Raw genomic sequence first — 24,523 nt, 5'->3', positions numbered from 1 at the left:
TGTTTTATCAGTTGGATAATTGGAAATGGTATGAAAAAATGTCCCTTGATTATGTTCGGTTAATTTTAAACAATTGTGTCTGTTTCTATGAAGTTTTTGATCATTCTCACTGCAGAAGAGGTTTTTTGTTTTTTTTGTTTTTTTTTTTTTTTTGCTGTGCTGGGGATTGAACCCCAGGGCCTCTACAACTCATGGTAGGCAGGTGCTTTACCACTGAGCTACATTCTCAGCCCAGAAGAGTTGATTTTTAAAAGTTGATACTTCAGTGCATTCTTAGGGCTTTGTATTTTATTTAGGTTACACCAAGCATAGGCATTTCTGGAGGACAGTGTGTTGGAATGTTTGTGTCCTTTTAAACCTGAGGATAAATGCTAAGTGTAGCTCAGTAGTGGAGTACTTGCTTAACAAACATTCATGATGCCTTGGGTTTGATCCCCAGCTAAAAGAGAGAGAGAAAAAAACTGATTTGGCTTTGCTATATCTGAAACAAAGATCTAGTACAAATGCTACAAGTGGATAGTGGTCCCCCACCCCCCACCCCCGCTTTTTTTTCTTTTTTTTTATTGTGGGAAATTTCAAATATCCAATGAACAGTAGAGAGAGTAGTGTAGTGAACACCAAAATACCTACCCAGTGACCAAATTTAATAACTCTTCACGCCCCCTTTTTTTAGACTATTTTGAAGTAAATCACAGATTATATCTCATAGATACTACTTCAGACTATGTCTAAAAGATGACTCACACACATATATGTATATCAATTTTAATTTTGCCAATATATGCTATAGAACCATTGTAGTGCTGCTTGCTCCTTGATTACTGTTGGTTATTTCATAGCTTGGATCTCCAACTTTGTAATAGTGGTCGGATGTATTTTTCATAGGCAGGGTTCTCCTGTTTTAGAAAGAAATGCATTATTAAGCCAAAATATTTCTGCCAGGATTAATGATTTTTTTTTACTTTCAAATTTAATGTTTAGCTTCAGAAAAGTAACATTCCATAAGATTCTTAATTTCTGTAATTATTTTTTAAATTCATTTTGTGTGAGCATATGGAGAAACATTTTTCCAAAGGGCACCCTTCCTTTCTCATTGCAGCTTTTAAATTGTGAATGCAGGTGGCCAATTTAAAAAAAAAAAAGAAAGAAAGAAAAAGAAAAGCTAAACCAAACAAAACAGCTTATCTTTGCTTTTGGAATTTAATACAAATAAAAGGCCTGACTCTTTGAGGCTCTTTGAAATTGAACATGAACCACAAAACAAGAAAACCAGAAAGCAGAATCAAGTAAGCAGTATTCTGTGTCTGAATAGGTTTTCCCATTGTTCTCTAATGCAATGTCTAGATTCTTTCCTTTATAGAGTTCTAGCCTCATCTTTTATAATATTTACTTGGTTTTGCCTATTTATGCGAAAACTGTAAGCTCCAGGGTCTGTGATTCTTTTTTTTTTTTTTTTAAAGAGAGACAGAGAGAGAGAGAAAGAGAATTCTTTTTTTTTTTTTTTTTAATATTTATTTTTTCAGTTCTCGGCGGACACAACATCCTTGTTTGTATGTGGTGCTGAGGATCGAACCCGGGCCGCACGCATGCCAGGCAAGCGCGCTACCACTTGAGCCACATCCCCAGCCCCAAGGGTCTGTGATTCTTGTTCTCCACTGGTTTTTGTTTGTTTGTTTGTTTGTTTGTTTTTGGTGCTAGGGATTGAACTCAGGGGCACTTAACCACTGAATCCATCTCCATCCCTTTTTATTTATTTTGAGACGGGGTCTTGCTAAATTGCTTAGGACCTCAATAAGTTGCTGAGGCTGGCTTTGAACTTGCAATCCTCCTGCCTGAGCCACTGGGATTATTGGCATGTGCTGGTGTACACACCTCCACTGTATTTTTAGTACCTAGAAGTTTCTGGCACCATAGTATAAGCTCAATAGACACTTCCTGGATGCAGGAATGACTAAGTCAATAGATGTGTTTAACACCCCTAACTACTACTAGGGCAGATTTTTACAATATAACCATTGGGGGATAATAGGATTCATGATTTGAAATTGTCCCCAGTGGCTCCTTCACTCCTTGCCTCCATAGGGAATCTCTTAGATGTGAGTTCATGTAGAGAGGAGGAACTGTTTGTAGTTTTCTTTGGGGAAGCTGGATTGAAATAGCATCCAGGTTGGGCAGAAAATCAAAAAAGCAGAAATCATGGCTAGATTAAACCAAGAGAGAGCACACCATCTTGTCTAGGGAGAAAGCTCACCATAGCCTGCCCCAGACAGAAGAGACTCTTCTGTGATTTTAAGACATTCAATTCAGCACAGCACTTTACTTTCAGTAGAAAAGCCACTGAAATACACTCCCATTTGTACTTGTGTGTCTACATGGCATATTTCAACATAGCTGCTGTTTTAATTTATTTAAAATACTTGTAATGTGCCTTTTTTACTGTGCAAATGAGGGAAAATGTCTCTTTACTGCAGCTTCAAAATTATCTATATTAGGTCAGAAAAAATACACTTTAAAAGTTCTGGTGGTTTCTATAGGAACCAGAAATGTATTGTAAAATCATGTGGCAATATATTAGTGGTCAAGTGATTGTCATTTTGATTAACTGGAAACAAGGTCATTTGTAACCACACATTCCTAAATTGCTATGCATGAAAGAGTCATATTGCTGTTCCTGTCACCTTTTTAGCAAGGTAATGTATAGTAGGATATGAGAGTCTGCTGCATTTGTTTGCAGAGGGCTCCTTTATCTGTGTAGGTTATAAAGCCATGTTCATTTATCCCATAAATGTGGCGTGTCTACTCCATGACAGATTCTGGAGTTAGGCAGGGGAAGGCTCCACCCTTACTTGCCATCAGGCCGAAGAAAAGTGAATGGGATGAAGTGCATCCGTATTTTACCATATCTGTTTAATGCTGTGGGTCAGTCATACCTCATTTAGAAAAGGCTGCTCTCATGTGGTATCCAGATTAAAGTCTTTAAAGGTGAAAAACAAGAACGCCCCCACCATTCTTCAGTGACCATGAGAAATCTGGAGAACTGGAATGTTTCCTGTTTTCAGTAAAACTGGACTGAGCTCTGCGTGTAAGCATTTCCTATCAGGTATACAGCAGGGCAGGTTCTTTGGAGCATCAAAGGGCATATGTATATCTTTGGACCATAAGAACTAGGCTGGGCTAGGCAGACTGCTTTATTTTTATGTCAGGATTTAAATGTTAGAAAGGAGAGATGACTATAAAAGAAACACTCTGGAAGTAGGCAAACTGTATTAAGTAAGCAGTAAATATATTTTCCTTCAGCAAATTGTTTATATTTCCTTATAGATTTCAAAGAATGCCTTTCTGGGGATGGGGATTGACCGAACAGATTGGCCACCTGAGAGCTGTTCTGGGGGTAACTGGTTGTGTTATAACTTCAGAGGATCATGTTAAATTAAGCTATGAGGTATGACAGTACAAATTGTTAAGAGCAAGTCTAACACTGTGCCAAGTGTGAATGAAAGCCTGGGAACTGCCAATTTGATGAGATGTTAAGACACCTTTTTTTCTGAAATTGGACTGAAGAGATAGAAAAGCAAGTGTTACCATGTGAACAACATATTTGCATTATACATCTCTCTCTCTTTTTTTTTCTTAGTACTTGGGATTGAACCCAGGTGTGCTCTACCACTTAGCTACATCCTCAGCCCTTAAATAATTTTTTTTTTTTTAAATTTTAAGAGACAGTCTTACTAAGTTTGCCCAGGTTGGCCTTGAATTTGCAGTCCCCCTTCCTCAGCCTCAGAGTCTGGGGCTGATATAAGATCTGTGTACCTATAGACTTTTTGTTTTGACCATCTGTCAGGTTTGCTGTTAAACATTGGTTCCCCACATTCTTAACTACAGAGTTTATTTCCTTGTTCCAGTTAATGCATTCATTGACATTTGCAACTTATCCCAGTGAGGCTGGGCACAGTCTAGGACCCTCGCCTTAAATAGTTGGGATTTTATGAGTCCTCCCTCTCTTCTTGCTGTTAAACATGTAGAGTGTTCTGGTATTCTCTCCCAGGAGAGCTGGGGATCTTGTTGCCATAACCCTTGTAATTGTCATTTTTGTGGCTCTGCTGGCTACCATGGCTTTGAAGCAGCCTTCTATGCTCCTGAGATGCCAAGAAGAGGCATCTCTAGCAGGCAGTCAGGTCTGAGTGAGACACCCCCTCAAGCTTCCTGTCACCTCTGAATGCCTACTTTCATCTACAGAACACTGGGAGTTAAAAGACTGAATATAAGATGGTTAAGTCACCGCTGTGATTTATCTTCTTATTTTTGTTACTTAAAAGCCAGTTTACCACTGTGTATATATGCTCTTGGGTACGTCAAGGCATGATTTAGAGCTTCGGCTTCCCTCCTAATTCCCTTTACTAAGTTCTGAGCAGTGCATCTGCTGATTACAGTTCCTGCCAGGCCACACTCCTACTGCTGGTGTCTTTAATGTATTCTCTAAAAATATTTTAAACAGACATTCTGTATCAAGCGATTTTCAACTTAATGGAAATCAATGAAAATGGGAAAACAGGTGTATTTACTGCTTGTTCTCTGCTCTCTTACATAATTTATAATGTGTTCCACTCGTCTACCTGAGCATTGCTTGGTGACTCCCGAGCCCACTGGAACAGACGTCCATAGACATTTCCATCATAACAGCCAAGTGCTGAATTCAAACACTGGTCGGTGAAGTCAAATGCATCAGTTAACAAGATAGCATCCTTCCTGAGACAGGAAACAAGACTGTGAGTATTTTGGATGTGCTTACAAATCTAATTAATCTAGAGTGACAGATAGCAACACCTAATTAGAACTTGCATCAGTATTCACTTTTTGAACAATTCAGCTTTTTTTTTTTTCATCAGTTATACATGCACAGTATAAAGAGTCAAAAGAGTTCTTTAAGGCTTGCTATTTAAAAAACAGCATATCCTGGTCTCTCTACTAGAGGCAGTTTCAAGAGGCTGATATTTTGGTGTTTTACTAAATACCTGGTTTGTATTGCTAGCAACTTTAAAATAATTTTTTTTATTTGTTCTTTTTAGTTATACATGACAGTAGAGTGTATTTTGATATATCACACATACATAGAGTATAACTTCCCATTCTTGTGGTTGGACATGATGTGGAGTTTCACTGGTCATGTGAACATAGGAAATTTATGTCCAATTCATTGTACTGTCTTTCCTATTCCCATCCCCCCGTCCCTGCTAGCAACTTCTTGATGGTTCAGGTGTGGATGTTATATGTTGACTTCCCATTACAGAAGATAAGGATTTACTTTGAGCATCTTTCTCTTTACCCCTTCCTCCCCCCCTCCCATACTCCCTTTCCTTGGCTTTCCTGCCTCCTAATAAAGTTGTAATTTTGGCCAGACCAAATTCAGTGTTGACATTCTGTTGACTGTATGGCATTCAAGCATTGGAGGTAGCTAGGTACTGTCCTTAATCTGTCTTGGATGATTCCTCATTGTTATGACCTCCCCACCCCCACCTATTTAATGTCTCTCATGCCCCTAGTGGTCTCATTTCCCTCCTTAGGCAGCTGAAATTCCATTGTTCATTATATTTACCCTCTCAAAAATAGATTCATCAGTTTTTCTTGCTTTGTCATATTAGTTTAGCAAAGCCCATCCCTTGTTATCTCCAGTTTTCCACCAACTTCCTGCCACCACTTTTGTAGTTACATATGGCTGCGAGAACAAGCCTAAGGGTTCAAGGGTTCAAGTGGGCCTGGTGGCTGTTTTGCAATCATATTACATTGTTCTAGTTCTTTCTCTTTTACTTCTTTGTTCTCATAATTGTCTTCCATCCTCAAATTTACGCTATTCACCTCCCCATCTTTCTTTCTTTTTTTTTGTTTTTTTTGGTACCAGGGATTGAACCCAGGGATGCTTAACCACTGAGCCTCATCCCTAGCCCTTTTTAAAATTTTGAGACAGGTCTCACTAAGTTGCTTAGGGCCTTGCTAAGTTGCTGAGGCTGGCTTTGAACTCACAATCCTTCTGCCTCCTAAACTGCTGGGATTACAGGTTTGCACCACTGTGCCTGCTCACTTCCCCATCTTTCTTACACAAATGACTTTGCATCTTATTTCACTGATATAGTGGAAGGAGTAAGAGACTTTCCACAATTCCCACCCCTGCGTTTATACACAGTGCCCCCTGTCTTAGTGAAGGTACCTGTCCAGGATCCCAGCTCAGGCCAGTCAGTCCCTTCTGTGTACTAGCTGCCTTCTGCCCTTATCTACTGGAGAACGATATTCCAGAAATTCTCTTGCCTTACTCCTACAGTGTCAAAATTCCCCTTTCTGCTGGATCATTTCCATTAATATACAGCATGCTGTCATCTCTCTAATCTTAAAAAACAAGCTTTTGACTCAGTTTCCCTTTCTATCTTAACCCCATTTGTTGGCTCCCTATTATGACAGTACTTGCAAGTATTTTGTTGTCTCTGCTGGGTGTATTATATCTCCAGTGTTCCTGTTCCTCCAGAGAGAACTGGATTCATTCATGTTCTCACCTCCACCACTCCACTGACAAGGTCACCTCTTAATATCTTTGTAGGGTCCTGAGACTCAGTATGTGGACCTCTCTCTTCATGTTGTCACTTCCTGTGGTATCATCTCTCTCATGGCTTTAAATATCAACCATATGCCAGTGACTTCCAAATTTATCCCTCTGTGTCACATCTGTATTTGGATTTCAAATAGGCTTTTCCAACATAACATGTCTAAAACCAAACTCCTAATCTTTTTCTGTCCATCCTGCTCAAACCTGGCTCTTCTGTAGTCCTCCCCATTTGATTCTTCTGTCTCACCCCACATCTATCTAATCTCTCAGCACATCCTGTTCTACTTTCAAAATATAAAACTTTGATCACTTCCCACCACTCCAGTGCTCCCACTCTGGTCCAGGCCAGGATCCTCTCTCCCTGCTGCTTTCTACTCCCCTCTCACCAGGTGGGGATTGAACCCAGGGCTTCACATATGCTAAGCAAGTGACCAGGTGCTCTCAGCCCTGCTTTTCTTTTTTTGTTTTGGTACTCAGGATAGAACCCAGGGGCTCTCAACCACTGAGCCACATCCCCAGCCCATTTTTTATATTTTATTTAGAGACAGGGTCTCACTGAGTTGCTTCAGCCCCTTCTTTTTATTCGAAATTCTTAGTATGGCAGCTGGAGTGATCCTTTAAAAATAGACATCGGATTATTTCCGATCGTGACTATCCTGTGCTCAAGCCCTCCTAGGCTCATACAGAGTAAAAGCATTGACCTCCAACATTTGTACCTGTCCATACCTGGAAAACCTTCCCCTGACCACTATACGGCAGCCATATGACATTCCTCAGGTCTTTCCTCAAATATCACCTTCCCACAGACCTCCCTGCTCCCTCAGCTCCATATTCCTATCCCCTTTCCCTGGTGCCCTTTCCTTTCTGGCACTGATTAACACTTCACAGGGTGTATTGACAATGTGTGCACATGCGTGTGTGTGCGTGTCTCTCTCCTCTTTGTAGGCACTGTGCACTTTTCAATCTGAAACTTGTATTTTTCTCATGAGGGATATTTACTTGAATTATTTTATTAATAAATTACCCCCTGCCCCAAAATAAAATAAATTGCCCCTTTCCATTTTTTCTGTCTTCCTCTTTCTTTGTTTCCCCCTAGACCTGCTTTTTAGAAGATGAATAGCTAGGATAGGTCCTCTTATTTTTTAAAGATCTTTTCTCTCGTTTTTTTGTCCTTTTCTGCTTTCTTTCTGTGAGGTCTCTGCAACTGTATCTTCCAGTCCTTAAATTGAGTTTTTCATTTCTACTACCTTTTTGTTAAATTTCAAAGAGCTCTTTTTTTTCTTTCTTCTCTGAATATTACATTTTAAATAATTACATTCTGGTTCTTATTTCATAGTTGGGGTATCTCTTATTAATTCTTTGAGGATATTACTATGTTTTTTTCTTTTTAAAGCTTTCTACTCACTATATATTCTCTTTGTGTCCTCTGAGTTGCCTTGTTCTTGCTTGTTCTTGCTCCTTCTTTTATGTTAGCAGCATTCAGTGCATCTGGTGATCCCAGAGTGTCTGGTCATAGCTAAGAATGGGGCATGAACTAGCTCAGTACAAGTGTGTATGTTGATGGTTAGCGGGGCTCACTGTGGACTGTGCCCCTGCTCCCTTGGATGGTCAAATTCTTCAGAGAAGGATTATCTTGCTATTCTCCTACAGGGTACCCGCCTGGCTGTCACTCTCCTAGTACCAAGAGGTTAATGAGCACTGGAGGAGGAAGTGTTAATATTTCGCTTGTGAAATCCCTGCTTTCTGTAGGGTAGCCTCATCCTCCACTATGCCTAATGTTCCCCATTCCCCTTGGCCCTATCAGAGTAGGGCCAGGAAAGTCACAGGGGAGGAGGGGAACCGAGGTTTCAGATCTCTCTGAGCTGAACTTCCACCATCCTGCCAGTCCCATCTCACTCTCATCCCCATTGCCTGAGGTACACAGTGCTTCTCCTTGGGGTTCTCTGCTGTGACTTGTCTAAGTCATTGTATGCCCATTTATCCAACTTTCATTTTCCTCTCCTGTTCTTTTTGTAGGCTCATGCCTTTAAAAATTTTCTAATTCTCTTGCTGTTGTTTAAAGAGTGCTTCCTAGCATGTGCAATGCCATGGGCTCAATTGCTAGTGCCAGATAAAAACAAAACAAAATGCTGTCAAAAATATATCTGAAACAATTATGCCTGGGGTATTAAACTTTCCCTAGTCTAGGGAATCCAGTGGCAGACACCATTAAGAGCATAATTAAGTACAGCACAATTCAAGCCCAAATGTGTCTTTAGGAAGGAACAAAATTAAGTGCATTTGTGCAGTCTGCCTTACCTGAGATTTACCTCAGTCTGCCATCTTTACCCCAGCTGAGATTTTACTAACACATTTTTAAACAACTAAAACCCCTTTGGGTCAATTCATTAATGTGACACAGAGAGCTGGTTTTAGTGTCACTTAGAATAGTGTGCTGCCTTTCATTTGTCATCTCAGAAGTCTGAGAGAGATAATGACTAATCAAGGCAGGGAACTGTGACAAAGAACCGTTAAGCATGGACTCTGTTACATACCTAATTACCCTGCAGTAGTAAGGTTACTTAGGAACCATAATGTAAGTAAATCATTTTGTGGGTTTGATGCTTGCGTGAGTTGGCAGCTTGCGTCAGTGCTGTCTTGTCTTGATTTGTAAGCCTCTGGAGCAAAGGCAAGCACTTAGAAATGCTGTTTGCAGATAAAAATGAAACCCCAAAAACTCTATACTTAAAGATGTTAAGGTGATCTTTGTATTTTATCATCACCACCAAGCAGGACCAGAATATTATTTTTATCATGTGCTTTTAAAATGCCAAGTGTTTCAGAAAGACACATTTGGGCTTGAATTGTGCTATACTTAATATGCTCTTTTTTTTTTTTTTTAATTTGTTCTAATTAGTTACATATGTCAGTGGAATGCATTTTGACAAATTATACATTAATGGAGTATAACTTCTCATTCGTCTGATTGTACATAATAGAGAGTTGCACAGGTCATGTAATCATATTATGCATATAGGGTAATAATTTAACACGCTGGTCTTAATGGTTTCCACCAGTGGATTGCCTAGATTAGGGAAATTTTAATACTTGGGCCATCATTGTGTCAGATATAGATATAGATATAGATAGATATTTTTTGGTACCAGGGATTGAACTCAGGAACCCTTAATCATTGAGCCACATCCCCAGCCCTTTTTTGTATTTTATTTAGAGACAGCATCTCACTGAGTTGCTTAGGGCCTTGCTAAGTTGCTGAGGCTGGCTTTGAACTTGTGATCCTCCAGTCTCAGCCTCCTGAGCCACTGGGATTACAAGTGTGTGCCACTGTGCCCAGCAGTCAGATTATATATATATATATATATATATATATATAGAGAGAGAGAGAGAGAGAGAGAGAGAGAGAGAGAGAGAGAGAGACAATACCTTTATTTTGTTTATTTATTTTTACTTGGTGCTAGGGATTGAACCCAGCGCCTTGCACATATAAGGCAAGCGTTCCACCGCTGAGCCACAACTCCAACTAGGCAAGCACTCTACCGCGGAGCTACATCTCCAGCCCTGTGCATATTTTTTTTAAACCTTTATTTAATTTTTAAAAAATATTTATTTTTTAGTTGTAGTTGGACACAATGCCTTTATTTCACTTATTTATTTTTATGTGATGCTGAGGATCGAACCCAGGGTTCTGCACATGCCAGGCAAGCGCTGTACTGCTGAGCCACAACCCCAGCCTATTTAATTTTTTTAATAATTATTTTTTTAAAATCTTTTTAATATTTTTATTTATTTGTATTTATATGGTGCTGAGGATCGAACCCAGGGCCTTGCACATGTGAGGCGAGTGCTCTACCACTGAGCCATAACCCCAACCCCCTTTATTTAATTTTTAAAAAAAAAATTTTATGTGGTGCTGAGTTTTAAACTCAGTGCCTCACACATTTTATTTAATTAAAAAAAAATTTATGTGGTACTGAGTTTTAAACTCAGTGCCTCACACATGCTAGGCGAGCACTCTACACGGAGGTACAGCCCCAACCTCTGTGCATATTTTTTTAAAACCAAGTTCATAATCTTACCGTATGTGTGTGTGTGTGTGTGTATTTTATGTTTATTTATTTTATTTAGATTTATTCCTAACAGTATAAAATAACCTCACAGTATAAGATTCTTTCAAATTATTAAATATTTTTCATGGACCCCAATTTTGTTTTCAGTACTGAACCCAGGGTCACTACTACTGGGCTATATCCCCAGCCCTTTTTTGACAATTTGTGATGATTTAATTGAACAAACATTTACTAGCTACCATCTATCTAAGTGCCTATGTTTTGTAATAAATAGCACGTAAAATACTGTATATTGTTAGAAATAAAAAGAATTTGGTTTATTTTCTTTAACTCTGTCATGGAAATTTTATTTTACAACAATTTCAAGTTTATAAAATTTTTTAAAAGTGTTGCTGATAATGAGAACTATCAGAGGATGTAGGGGAAAGGCCACACCTCCCAATGTACAATAGGCGTCATATTTTCTGCCCCATGGGGTCTCAAAAGGGTGTATTCTCAAGTTATCCTATTTTTTTAAAAAAATATTATTGACAATGGTAAATAATTCATATTTTTAAAATTTGTTTTCTAGAACCCTGACCAGGTGGGCCTGTGGTTTTGATGTTTTTCAAGTAATTATTTAGGTTATGTGAAATGACTGGATGAAAGAAAGCATTTGATTAGTATTTCATGACTCCAGATTGTACTGCATTAATTCCACATATCAAAACTATTTGTATTATTGTTCTATGAATCAATATATAAATTACTTGAGTTTTAAAAAAATTTTTCATCTTGGTACCAAGGCAGTAAAGTTTAGTCAACTTGGAAATTATTTGCTCATGCACATTCAACAAAGACAGGGGTATACCTAAAATAGTACTTTGACCTTCACCCACAGGTTAAGGGTGCATGCTCAGGCGTCAGAGAGGCCTGAGATTGTACCAACTCCTACTCTGGCTAATTATGTGACATTGAGCAGGTTAACTCCCATAAGCCTGAATTTCCTCTCCAGTAAAATACAGAGATTAAGTCCATTTCAAAGGGCTCCAAGGATTAACTGAGATGATGTTTGTAAAAGCTTTTGGCACAGTGCCTGGGCACATAAGTACTCCTTAAGTGTTAGCTATGATTCAGACTATTAACACATATTCACATGTGGCATGCTTTATTTTATTCATATGTCTGTGACATTGTTCCTGTTTCTTTGACGATGTTGAAGAGGTCAATTGAGGTAGCTAACTTATTTTTAAGCATTTTTATTTCTAATTATTCCTCACTTGTTTCTTTCACTAAGCCTTAATACTTCATGTTGGCATAATAATGCTGGGATGCGAACCTCCCCAGGGCCCTTGCTGGTTTTGCCAGACATACCCCAGTTAGCAAGATCTTGGAGTTTGAGGTGACCTGTGAACTAATCTGTGAACTAGAGTAGAGGGCTTTTCTCCGAAGGCTAATATCACGGTTTGAGGGCTTGCCACTCACCTGATCAGGAGGAGTAGGTCCAGGTAAGCTTTTCTTGCCATGTCTACTTGGGCCCCAGACAGAAAGCCATCGTGGAGAAAGTCACCTGAGTTTGTCAAGATACCGTGTAAAGCAAAGAGATCACAGAGGCGTTGGAGCACTTGCTGAATTGCTGGTTCCTTGTCTAGTTTCTCCAGAGCGTCCATGAAACTCTTCACAGTGATATAGTAGCAGTGTGCCTACAAAGACAAAGGTGTATCAGACACTGATAGATGGTTTCCAACTCCAGAAGTCACCCTGGAATCTTGGCAAGACAGATGAACACACTGCCACAGCTGTATGCTTGCCAGAGGGCTGACAGCAGGCCCCCTCCCCTCCAGCTCGCTCAGGGTTTCCTTGAGCCTTTTTGGTACAGTGTGTATCTGTATATATGCACACGTGTGTGTCTGGCCCGTGGGCTCTGGAACTTGGCCTTTGGTATCCTCATTTTGCTTGGGGCAGCTTCAAGTAGAGTTGAAAGTAGAGAGTCAGGTGTGCTGGTGGCTGGATCCGGGGACTTGGAGGGTAGCACGTGTGTGTACCATGTGGTGGGAAAGTGAGGGTACAAGATGTAAAGGCAATTTATCCTAGCCATCAACCTAATGAGAGCCCCCTCTGCCAGATGGACTCCTTCCCTGGACCCCCTTCTTCCCATAGCCCAGCAACTAAAGGATTAATGCTTGTCTCAGCAGGAACCTTTAGGACCCTTTATCTCCTGCCCTTTTGGTTATTAAATATTTTTAATATCCCCCCTTTACCCAAGACAAGTGCACATCAGTATTTTATCAGGTAGGATACGAGTTGCTTGAGGAAGAGTTTATAATACAAACAGTTTGAGGCTTTCAAATTTGTATGTGTGCAGGGCACCTGGATGTCTTTTCAGAATGCAGATTCTAGCTGGGTGTGGTGGCGCACACCTGTAATCCCAGCTGCTCAGAAGGCTGAGGCAGGATGATTACAAGTTCAAAGTCAGCCAGCCTCAGCAAGTTATCGAGACTCTAAGCAATTTAATGAGACCCTGTCTCAAAATAAAAAGTAAAAAGGGCTGGAGATGTGGCTCAGTGGTTACATGCCCTTGGATTCAATCCCTGGTACAAAAAAGAAAAAAAGAATGCAGAGTGAGAGTAGATCTCTAACTGTCTTGTGATGTCCATGCTGCTGCTAGTAACTTGAAATAGCAAGGTTTAAAGTGTCTTGGGGTTCAAAAGAATTCTCCCTGCAGGACAAGGGATAGGGCAAGGCCATCTGAGGCAAGGGGAACTTTATGAGCAAAGGCTATACTTTCAGGAGGTAATTTCCTGAGACCGATGCACTGGAATTTAATGAGGCAATGATGGGCACTTTGTAAGTTTGGATTGACCCACACCTGGACCCACATCAGTGAAGAGCTGTGAATGACATGGCCGGGGTTTTATTCTGTAGGGGCCAAGGAGTCACCAGAGCTTTCAGTGGGGCAGCGAGTGGTCAGGTTTCTCATTTGGAAAGAACCTGACTTCCTCACACAGGTGCTTACAGCTCTGCTTAGGCAGCCAGCCATGCTCCTCACTGCCGTGCTGGGTATGCAGTGTTTGGAGGTGGACGATGATCAGATGGGTCCTGCCGCCCAGCAGCCTTCTGCGCTCAATCTGCATTGAGGGACAAAACTGGAGACACCTGTACTTTTGTCACTGAAGCCCCGCTTTCCCTTGTCTAGCCCATGGACCACACCCGAAGGTCTCCAGGCTCTGCTTGAGGAGTGAAGTGATGGTGAGCTGCCCCAGGGCCCAGTTCTGTCTTGGAAAGCAGGATGAAGACCAGAAAGAGAAGGTGGCCTTTAGGCCATAGGGATAAAGTATGTCCTTATCGCTGGGTATCTCTTAAATTTTTACACATGTCAGCTCAGTCTTCATAATAATCCTGTAAAGTAGGTGCTGGTAATAGCTCTGTGTTGCATGAAGAGACAGGCTCTGAGACTTAAGTTCCTTGCCCAAGGTCATATGGCTGGTAAGTGGTAGCAACAAGAGCCAAACCAGGGTTGTACTCCTAACTGCTACCTGTGCTGCCAAAGCCACCAGGGCCTGAGGCTGGGTTATACCGAGCACCAGCATTAGCTCCAGGATCCTGGGAACTGACATCTCTCCTGGGCAGAGCCTGACCTTAGAGGACCAAAGCCTATCAGAACACCTTTGTTGTACAGACTGGAAAGGGGAGGGAGTGCTTGAGGTCAGATGGCATGTCACACACACAGCTGGGAGACCAGAACTTAGCTCATGGTTTTTCCTTGTCTATCCACCTACCAGTTTTGTCCCCTGCCCCAAGTTGTAGTAAAGTCATTCTCTCTCTACCTGCACATTTCCAGTTTCCAGATGAGGCCTGGTTGGGCGCTTGAGGTTTCCGTAGAGTAGCGAACCCCACAAAGCACAGGAAGTATAGAACCCCTTCCCACTGTGACCTCGGAGACTCAGCTTGGCCACCATCCCCCCAGGAGGCCTTTGGACTCACTCCTCTCTCACAAGCTGACTGAGCTTCCCACCTTTGGTGCCCCCGAGCTTGAGGAGCCCTGAGGACACAGCTTGCCTGTGGTGTGTAGCACAGGAAGCCATCTTGACTCAGCCATTTTCTACTTCTCGGACCTCATGCCTATGAGATCTCTTTCTTCATCCTTAGAGGAGAGATTCTGCTGGTCTCCTGCACAGGCTCACATGTGCTAAATGAAGGAAACTGGTGAGCAGCGTCTGGCCCCTTCGAAGGCAGGGCTTAGGTTTGGAAAATGAATAATGGGGGATTGTGGTTCCTTTTTTGGTCATCTGTTGAAAGAGTGCCGCCTGGGCTCACTCCGTGTTGACAGGGCATTTAGCACGATAGGGAGTGCCCCTGTGGTGGGCTGTGGAGCTGAGAGCTGTGGCTACTGCCAGCGCCCACGAGTGTGGTGCAGGTGTTGGGTCACCAGGTGGTGCTCATGCACAGCCTGCCAGCCAGTCCTGCCCTCCCAGGGCCTCTGCAGACCTTCAGGCCTCTCCTGCTTGGCAACCATTTTGGGGGGTCCAAAGCCTGATGATTGGAGTGGCCGCTTCAGTTTTCAGTTGTTGGCGTGGCCAGCGTTCCAGTTGCCTAAGCTCAAGAGGCATTCTTACCTCTTTCCCACCCCATGACTCTTGAGGCCTGTTCCTTCCTCTACCCCTTTACTATCTCTGCATTTCCCCACTTCTCTCCGTGGCCTCTGCCAAGTTCATGGTGGGGGCTGGTCCAGGCTGCAGCAGCTTCCTTCTGATTAACTTCCAGCCTCCAGTCCATTCCTCCCTCTGCAGCTTGCATGATCCTTCTGGAAGGAAACTCTGCTCCCTTCATTTTTACCTGATGCAGACTCAGCCATGGCTTCCCGTCACAATGGAGACAAGACGCAGGCTTCTCACACTGCAGAAGGTCTCTCCTGTCTCCTCTCCCTGTCTACCCTCCTCTCCTTGATTCTTCCACCTTTGGCTCCTCCTGAAAGGTCTGCATTTCCTCCCAAGCACCAGGACTTTTCCTGTCTCCTCTTCTTGTACCTGCTTCTCCCTTTGCTTGGAAACCTTCCTCTGCAAAGCTGCCATCTGCCCCCCCTCCAGCCCCCTCATCCCCCACCACCCCCAGCATGCTAATTTCAGCTTATCTTCGAAGCATCAGCCTGTGTGCCACCCTTTCTGGGAAGCCTCAAGGTGAGTAGAGATGCACCTGCCACAGAATCCCACAGCAGCCTATATTCTCCTGCCCAGTGCTTCCTTGATAGGTGTGGGCAGCAGCTTCACCGTTTGAGCACCGAGCCCAGGGCTGCTGCAGAGTGGGTGCTCAAATATTTGCCGACTGACTGTGAATTATGCACAAACACAAACCATAGTGGAAATTGAATCAGACATCCAAGGATTGCCTGTGGGGCTAAGAGGAAGCTTGACCTGCTTTTCTATCTGGGAGGAAATATTTGAACAACATGAAGCAAATCCAATAACACTGCCTCATTACCTTTCCCCCCAAGAGCTGCCAGCAAGATTGCTTTGGAGTTAAGTCCTTTAATTAAAATACCCTGGACTAAAGCCTTAGAAATGAAATGAGGGCAGCCGCTGAGGTGCAGGCTTGGGGAATAATGGCACAGCCTGGGTTTTCCCAGCAGGGTAGCCAGCTTGGAAAGACAAGCGGGTCCCTTGCAGCTTTGGCTGATAGGCAGCTCACCTTAGCAGCCTGGAGGTGCATGACAGAAGTCTGGTTCCAAGCCTCCTGCTGGTCAGCCCCAGATTGTGTGAGGGTCTGTAGATGATGCACCGAGTCCTCTATGAGCCTGAAAACCAGAAAAGGGTCAGCTTCTTGACTGACTGGGAAAGATAACCAGTAGCTATGGGGGGCCCTCAGAAGTACAAATTCTGTTTAGGACTTCTTGTGTGTCATAAAGCTAAATGCCTGATAAACATTCTCTCTCAAGGAATGCATTTCCTGTTTACAGTGGGGAAAACCTGAGTGTCAGAGAGGTTAACCAAATTGTCCAGGGTAACACAGCTAGTAAGGAAGGAGTGGAGCCAGAATTTATTTTTGTTCCTTTTGGAACCCAGAGGTGCCTAACCACTGAGCCACATCCCCAGCCCTTTTTAATATTTTATTAGAGACAGGGTCTAGCTAAGTTGCTGAGGCTGGCTTTGAACTTTTGATTTTCCTGCCTCAGCCTCCCAAGTCATTGGGATTACAGGCATGCGCCACCACTTTTGGTTTGGATTTTTTCTTAACCACCACATTTTAAAGCCTCAGGGATCTGGGCCAGGAGCATTCCCCTCTTTTTCATGCACCCCAATACCAATGTTTTTAGGCCATTCCATTGTTTGGCTTCCTATGATCCAAGGAAGAAAACAAAACAAAACTTGTTAAATGTTAGTGAGGCCTGTTGGTCACCCAGCCTGCTGCAAGGAACCTAAAAACAAAACCAGAAAACTAACTATTGTCCTCCAAGACACTAAGTTAGTCATTTGCCATTATATTAACCTTTAATCCCCTTTTATTGTTTGTTTCCTGCATGACCATCCATAACCCTTGAAACTTGTGTGTAAAGCAAACTGTTAAGCAGTATTTATTTTGCTTTGTCAGGGAGTACATAAGCAGATGTCACTTTTGAGTTCCAAGCAAAGAGAAACACAATGGCATCTTAATTACCAGTCAGTTCCCCCAAGTGAAAATCAGTTCTTTGAGGCCTGAAGGTTTTATTAGTGTATCTATAGATCCCTACATCTTAAAACAGTGCCTGGCATATTGTAGGCACTTAATAAACATTTGTGGAATGAATGAATGAATGTCTCAAGTTCCTTGTGATCTCAAAATAATTATCAATCATTTCTGGGACCACAGGTTGGGATATAAGACCACTTTATACTAAAAAAATATATTTTTTCCAGTTTGTTGTTTTTGGCATTTTAATGTTGGGCAGGGTGAGAAGCTTTTTCTTTATAGGTCATTAAATCTTTCCTTCTCTCTGTGATGGTGTCTGTGCTTGGCTAGGCCTTCTCTTTATTCCAAGCTTGTAGCATATTTAGTCATTCCTGACTGGTGGGTACCTGACAATATTGGTTGAGTGACAGAATGGATGACCCCTTGGTTTTGTCTATGTTCTCTGGAGTCTATCAGATGCTGGAATTAAAACGGAGTCCATCCTCTGCTAGAGTCATATTTTAGAAAATTATTTTTAGATTATGGACTATTTTCCAATTTAGAAGGGTTGCTGTATTTATTGTTATTGGTTTGCATATCAATATACATTGGTAGTATTTTCATATGGGTACATTTGTTGGATTGTGAGTTATTCCAGGAATCTAAGGACTTTTAAAATTTCTCTCATGGCAATAGGAGCTGCGGGGCCTGGGGAGGCTAGGGGTGGGACTGGTTCTAGAGGCTCTCCATGAACATGCACTGAAGGCCCTCAGAGAGGAGGAGCCTACCCCCCCACCCCCCACCCCACCCCCGTGTGGGGTGCTGACTTCTCACCTGGCGGCCGTGTGTGCCCAGGCTGCAGTGTATAACTCTGGGCAGAGGAAGTCGGCTGCCTTCTGGGCTGGGCAACGGGCCAGGACAGGCCTGGCAAAATATTCAACAGACTGAGGTAGAGGCTTCTGTGGTGCAGAGTCTGGGGACACCTTGGCTTGCAGGTAGCTCTTTACCAGAAACCTGGAGGGTGGAAGGGGAGGGGACAGGGGAGACAATGGGGCTCTGTGGGGCACCCGCCACCTCAGCTCCCAGAGACATACATCACACATTCTTAGCCTGGGCTCCAGCCTTCCTGTGGAAGGACCTGGGCCCAGACCTCCACCCAGCTGCCCTCTGAAGGGTTACTCCTCACCCCAGAGTCCTCTCCTGCCATCCTGCTGGGAGGCCCTCCGTGGGGCACACTCCAGGCTTTAACAACTAAATGGGGCTGCAGGACTGGGGCAGACCTCTTCAGGTCCAGAACATAAACTCTTCTGAGATTCTATGCAAATTGAATCTTTTTGTGGGAATCTTGTGATTTTAGGATTTATGATGACTTGTACAGTGACTGTGGGAATTAAATTTTCTAAGTTGAAAGAAGGAGGATAGGTACTGACGTGAATGGGAAGATTATAGGTGACTCTGAGCTGCTGCGTTCTTCAATCCAGTGGTTACAGGTTCTGGCCTCAGGCAGCCCTGGACTCTCAGCCGAGGCCTTCGTGATGCTCTAGGATTGATTCACCTCCCTAAGCTTTCCATCTCTAGATGGGGATGATCATACTCACCTGATTGGGAGGTGGTTTGTGAAACTGAAAGATAATATTTGTGAAGTGCTTGACACAGAGCTAGGCACAGAATGCCTAATGCACACTATTGTGTTCTTTTCATAATCTGAAAAAGTAAACCTGCAAATGTTATGTATTAAAAGTATAACATGTCACATTTGCCAGTGAACTCCTTTCTCCATGCGTACAAAATTATTTGCCCCCTTCAGTCATCTGAGAATAAGTGAGTGTGAGAGGCTTTGTCAGCCTCAAAGAGGGTTGAAAAGAAACCACTTGGAGCTGGGCATGGTGGTGCAGGCCTGTCATCCCAGCAGCTTTGGAGGCTGAGGCAGGAGGATCACAAGTTCAAAGCCAGCCTCAGCAAAAGCAAGGCACTAAGGAACTCAGTGAGACCCTGTCTCTAAATAAAACACAAAATAGGGCTGGGGATATGGTTCAATAGTCAGGTATCCCTGAGTTCAATCCCTGGTACCTTCCTTCCCCCAAAAGAAACCACTTGGAGGATGCTGACTTGGCCATTCGCTCCTGCCTCTTAAGTTGGGGCCTCCTGTGTAAGATCTTCACTAAGCCTGGGATCCTGCATTGAGCAACGCAGATATAGTCCCTGCCCTTGAGGAACTCCCAGTCGAGCTGAGGACCAGAACTAAAAAGTAAACAACACAAAATGTAGACAATTATAGATTGTGTTCCAAAAGACAGCCGTGTGCCACTGAGTGTTCCTGGCTGAGTGGACAATTTTAAGCAAAAGAAAGATATGATATTCTGTAGGCTTTGAAAAGATCCCTCTTGGATGCCTGTAGTGAAGTGGGACCTGGTGGAAGCAAGGGACCCTAGGTGAGAGACGGTGGCAGCCTGGCTAGGAACAGTGGATGTGCGGACGGGTGGATTTGAGACCTGTCATGGGATTTGGACAGCCTCCAAATGGTGCTTGCCAAAGCCTGTCCCTCCCTCTGTGGGCATCAAACAGAAACCTCGACCTGAGCAGAAGCCTGGACAGGGGCCTGGGCCAGTCTGGTCCTTACCTGGCCACTTGCAGGTAGAGCACTGTATTCTCACCCTCATAGGTGCAGGAGGCTGTCACTTGGGTGACCAATGATGGCAAACCACTCAGTTTTGAGTAGCCGTGTCCCCCGCAGGCCCTGCGACACAGCTCGGCCCCCTGGGTACACAATTCAGACATCATGGCCTTCATGCCTGTGCTCAGTGCGTGGAGCTATAAGAACAGGAAGAGGTGTCAGGTGGTGTAAGGGGATCCCACACCTCCCATTTACTGAACATTTCCGGCGTGCTGAACACAACCCTGTGAGGTAAGGAGTGTTTCCTTACCTCACAGCTTTATGAATGAGAAGGCTGAGCCCCAGGCTGGGACTCACCCTGGGTCACACAGGCACTGTAGCTATGGGGCAATCAGAACTAAGGAAAGGCTTCCCAAACAGCGTCTCCAGGATCTTTGGAGAGGGTGCTGCCTGGATTGGGCCCACCTCCCTTCAGGAGGTATACAGTTTGGAAAACTGACCTGTGAGGGTGAGTGGGGTGCAGTGGTCTGAATGTGTCTGCCCCAAATTCATATGTTGAAATCCTAACCTCCAAGGTGATGGTATTAGGAGGTGGGGCCTCTGGGCAACGATTAGGTCATGAGGGTAAAACGTTCATGAATAGGATTAATGGCTGCTGTGGTTTGCATTGCCCCTCCAAAACCCATGTCGAAATGTAGTTGTCATTTTAAAAGTACTAGGAGGTGGGACCTTTAAGAAGTGATTAGGTCATGAGTGCGCCACCCTTATGAATGGATTAATGCTGTTGTCATGGGTGTGGCTTGGTTATAAAAGAGAGCTCTGCCCCCAACACTTTCACAGGATCCTTTGCCATTGGTGCCCTCTGCCGTGGCACAGCACAGTAAGAAGGCCCTCAATAGACAGATGGAGGCAACTTGGTGGAGGCTAGGAAGTCTCCAGAACTATGAGAAATAAATTCATAAGCTGCGTAGTTTATGGTGTTTTGTTACAGCAGCCAAACAGCCTGAGGGGTTGCCAGACAGCAAGCTTGGTTAGAGTTTTTGATTCTTGAAAGGCCCAAGCCATCTTTCAAACATTCAAGTCCTTCGGAGGAAAGTCATGTCCTACCTTTCTTTGTGTTTCCTCATCTGTAAAATGTGGATATAAATCGTGTCTACTACACAGTTGGAAAAATTAATGAAGCAATGCTTATAAAGCACAGCACCTGGGTAGCCTGAATCTTAAGAACATGTAAGTCCACAGTGATTTAGCTGAGACCTATGGGCCAGATGTGCTTTAGAATCAGAGTAATTTTTGGATTTTAGAAAGGCAAAGCAGGGTGTTTAAGGTAAATTACTTGTTTAAGGTGTATCCAGCCGGCTGTGGGAAAGCCTTCATAACTGAATACATTAATATTTTTGCTTATTCATGTTCAGTAGAATAAATCAAGTCTGTTCAGGTCAAATTGTGGTAACAAATGAGTTCCAGTTTTTTGTTTTCAGAGCTTTGTGGGATTCAAAAGCTCATCAGGGATTGTGACCTGTGTTCTTTCTACTATGAGTGAGTATTTCATTTAACATTTTTGAGCTCTCTGGGGGCCAGGTGTGGGTGGATTTATGTGTCAGGGCACAGTGCACCCCAATACCCTGGGATGCTGGAAGGCTGTAGGAGTGGAGGAGGGCCTGTAGGAGCCGGGCTGAGACTGCTTCTCATTGGGTGGGATAGCCTTTGCCACCCTGCAGCAGCTGCTCCACAGCAGACAGTAGATACCTCAGGAAGGAGGCTGAAATCTTTGCGCAGAATCTCATCGTAGGAACGGTGGAAGAATTCCAAGAGGCTGACCGCTGTGAAGTGGAAGGCGTAACTCGTGGCCAGCTGAGGAAGGAGTTTCTGCTGCTGTGTCTGGTAGTCCAGAATTTTTGCCTCTGGGCCACTGGGGGGAAAAGAAGCCAAAGATTTGGATGATACCTACATGCCATGTCCACCTCCTTCAACACCACATCCCCAACACCATGTAAGCCTTAAAAACAGTTCTTCATATTCATTGCAAAACTAACACCAGACTATCACTAATCTTCTAAAGTCTCATCTAACATGAACATTCACATATTTCCCTATAGATAATATTGACACTCTTGCTTGTAGGGTCTGCCTCTTGTGGAGTGAGGGTCACACAATTCTTGCATGCACACGGACCATCTCATCCTAAAATATGAAAAGTTCTGAACTCTGACATATCTGATCCCAGGGGTTGGGTGAAGGATTGTGGCCTTGCACCGCTGATGATTTGAACCTGTGATCTTTCACTGCCCATGTGCACTTGCTGTGTGCTAGGAAATGCGTTGAACCTAAATAACAGCTCTTTGGATGTGAACCTGGGCCCACTGAAACCCAAGGAGTGGCCTGGGGCTGCCTTGTCCATTGCTATGTCCTCAGTGCACAGGACACAAAGCTGAGAGAAACCTGAGGCCTCTCAGGGGAGTAGCTCCTCACCCAACAAGAAGTTCTTATCATCCTTGGGACACCTCTACAACTCAGGTACATGGGCTGCAGGCAGGACAAGCAGTGTGCTGTCTTCTAGTGCAGATACCCTCAGCCTGGGATTCTGGTGCCCAGGCCACCGAGGGTGCTGTGGGTTTGCCAGAAGACCCTGGGTCAAGGCCCACCATGCTTTCCTGCATGTTACCCACGACACCATCCCAAAACATGACTCCTGTCCACCTGGCATACAATCCTCAGTCCATTTTGAGTCAGACTATCCTGGAGCCCATAGCATAAAAAAACACTAGACCCAAAGGCTGAGAGTCCTCAAATTCCAGTCCTGGAGATTTCACTCTTTTTATGCTTTTTTTTTTTGAGATGAGGTCTCACTATGTTGCCAGACTAGTCTCAAGTTACCCTCTAGGCACCCACCAATATGCCTGGCTAGTGATCTGACTCTTTTTTTTTTTTTTTTTTTTTTTTTAGGGGGAGGACTAAAGATTGAACCAAGCAGTGCTTAACCACTGCACCACATCCCCAGCCATTTTTATATTTTATTTAGAGACAGGATCTCACTAAGGATGGCTTTGAACTTGTAATCCTCCTGCCTCAGCCTCCTGAGCTGCTGGGATTACAGGCATGCACCACTGTGCCTAGCTGTGATCTTATTCTTGATAGGTAGAAAAGAGACCTAGAGAGGGTCAAGGATTTGCCCAGGGTCAGTCAGCAGAGCTGGGAGGAACATTGTTTCTTGAGTACCATGGATTTGGTTTTGCTGTAACCAACTCTACTCCCTATTCCTCTTCTCACTCAATTTTGCCACATCCTGGGCGTGTGTGCCTCTATTTGGGACAAATTTATCTTAAAAAGAATCATTTGCTGTTTACCTAAAATTCAAATGTGTGTCCTGTATCTCAAGACAGAGTGTGTGTCTGGGTGCACGCATGTACGTGTGAGCAAATGCACATGTACCTGCACACAGGTTAAAGCAGTATGGAGTAGACTTTGGCATTCTGTGCCCCGGAGTATTGGGAATAGTAGCCAGACACAACCAGGCATAATGAAAGGTATTCAGACCTAGACATACCACAGTCAGATTCTGACAGTCACAGCCAGACAGAACACGTTCATCCACATAGTCTGAAAAGACAGTTGGGCTTTGCTAGAGAGAACAGCCAGCCACAGTGAGATGCAACCTGGTAACTGGCCGACCCAGACTCACTAGCCAGTCACAGGTGTGTAGGACCCAATGGGATCTGGACAGACACAGACTGACATCAGATGCTGATAGATAGAAACTGGGCCAGAGAGACCCTGTCAACATGGCCAGACTTGTATGTGTGTATGAGGGGGGGGGAGGGGGAGGGGGAGGTCTGCTCCAGCATCCCAGCTCTGGCAGAGAGATACTGCCGGGGAGCAGGCACTGTGGGACTGAGTGTCAGCCCTGTCTACCGCAGTCAGTCTCTGGGCTCCCTCTGCTTGCCTGGGCCGGAGCCGGGATTGGCGGCGGACGACTGAGTAGCGCACAGCGATGACACAAGCCTTCTGCAGTAAGGGTAGGATGGTAGTCAACAGCAAGCGCACTCGCGTCACCACCATGCCAAGATAGTTGCTCTGTGCCGTCCCAAACTTGACGTAGGTGCCATCTGGCAAGACCTGCGTGAAACAAGGATAGACATTGGGCCATAATGAAGGCACTCCAGCCAGCTGACTCCCACGATCATGGGCCTCCACCCCGCTTGGGTACCATGGCGCTCTTGCCCATCTGGAGACGACCGCTGGTGTGGCCACAACAATCAGTAAGATACAGAAATGGGGGCAGGGGTTGTGGCTCAGGGTATTGCGCTCACCTTGCGTGTGCGAGGCCCTGGGTTCGATCCTCAGCACCACATAAAAATAAATAAATAAAACAAAGGCATCATGTCCAACTACAACTAAAAAATAAATATTAAAAAAAAAAAGATGCAGAAATGTAGCCGGGCACAGTGATGCACACATGTAATCTCACCAGCCTGGGAGGCTGACGCAGGAGGATTGCAAGTTCAAAGCCAGCCTCAGCAAAAGCAAGGTGCTAAACAATTCAGTGAGATTCTGTCTCCAAGTAAAATACAAAAAAGGGCTGGGGATGAGGCTCATCGGTCGAGTGCCCCTGAGTTCAAACCCTGGTAG

At 43.9% G+C, this 24,523-nt stretch overlaps 1 protein-coding gene across 1 annotated transcript in view; it reads right to left on the bottom strand.

Annotated features, from left to right (window-relative positions):
* Positions 1-749: 749 nt before the first annotated feature.
* Positions 750-24,523, bottom strand: part of Acox2 (acyl-CoA oxidase 2) — a 30,740-nt gene continuing 6,966 nt past the window's right edge. Inside the window, exons 8-15 of the mRNA XM_046452679.1 lie at positions 23,838-24,010; positions 21,644-21,806; positions 19,901-20,091; positions 18,115-18,294; positions 16,324-16,429; positions 12,124-12,341; positions 4,614-4,746; positions 750-896 (exon numbers count right to left, since the gene is read on the bottom strand). Coding sequence (XP_046308635.1) covers positions 834-896; positions 4,614-4,746; positions 12,124-12,341; positions 16,324-16,429; positions 18,115-18,294; positions 19,901-20,091; positions 21,644-21,806; positions 23,838-24,010 — 1,227 coding nt within the window. The 3' untranslated portion in view covers positions 750-833. The remainder of the gene's footprint in view (positions 897-4,613; positions 4,747-12,123; positions 12,342-16,323; positions 16,430-18,114; positions 18,295-19,900; positions 20,092-21,643; positions 21,807-23,837; positions 24,011-24,523) is intronic.

This window comes from Marmota monax, unplaced genomic scaffold, assembly GCF_021218885.2.
Source record: "Marmota monax isolate L192 unplaced genomic scaffold, Marmota_monax_Labrador192_F-V1.1 WCK01_AAM20220418_F8-fsc00042, whole genome shotgun sequence".
Classification (NCBI taxonomy): Eukaryota; Metazoa; Chordata; class Mammalia; order Rodentia; family Sciuridae; genus Marmota; species Marmota monax.
This window is presented reverse-complemented; position numbering and strand designations above follow the sequence as displayed.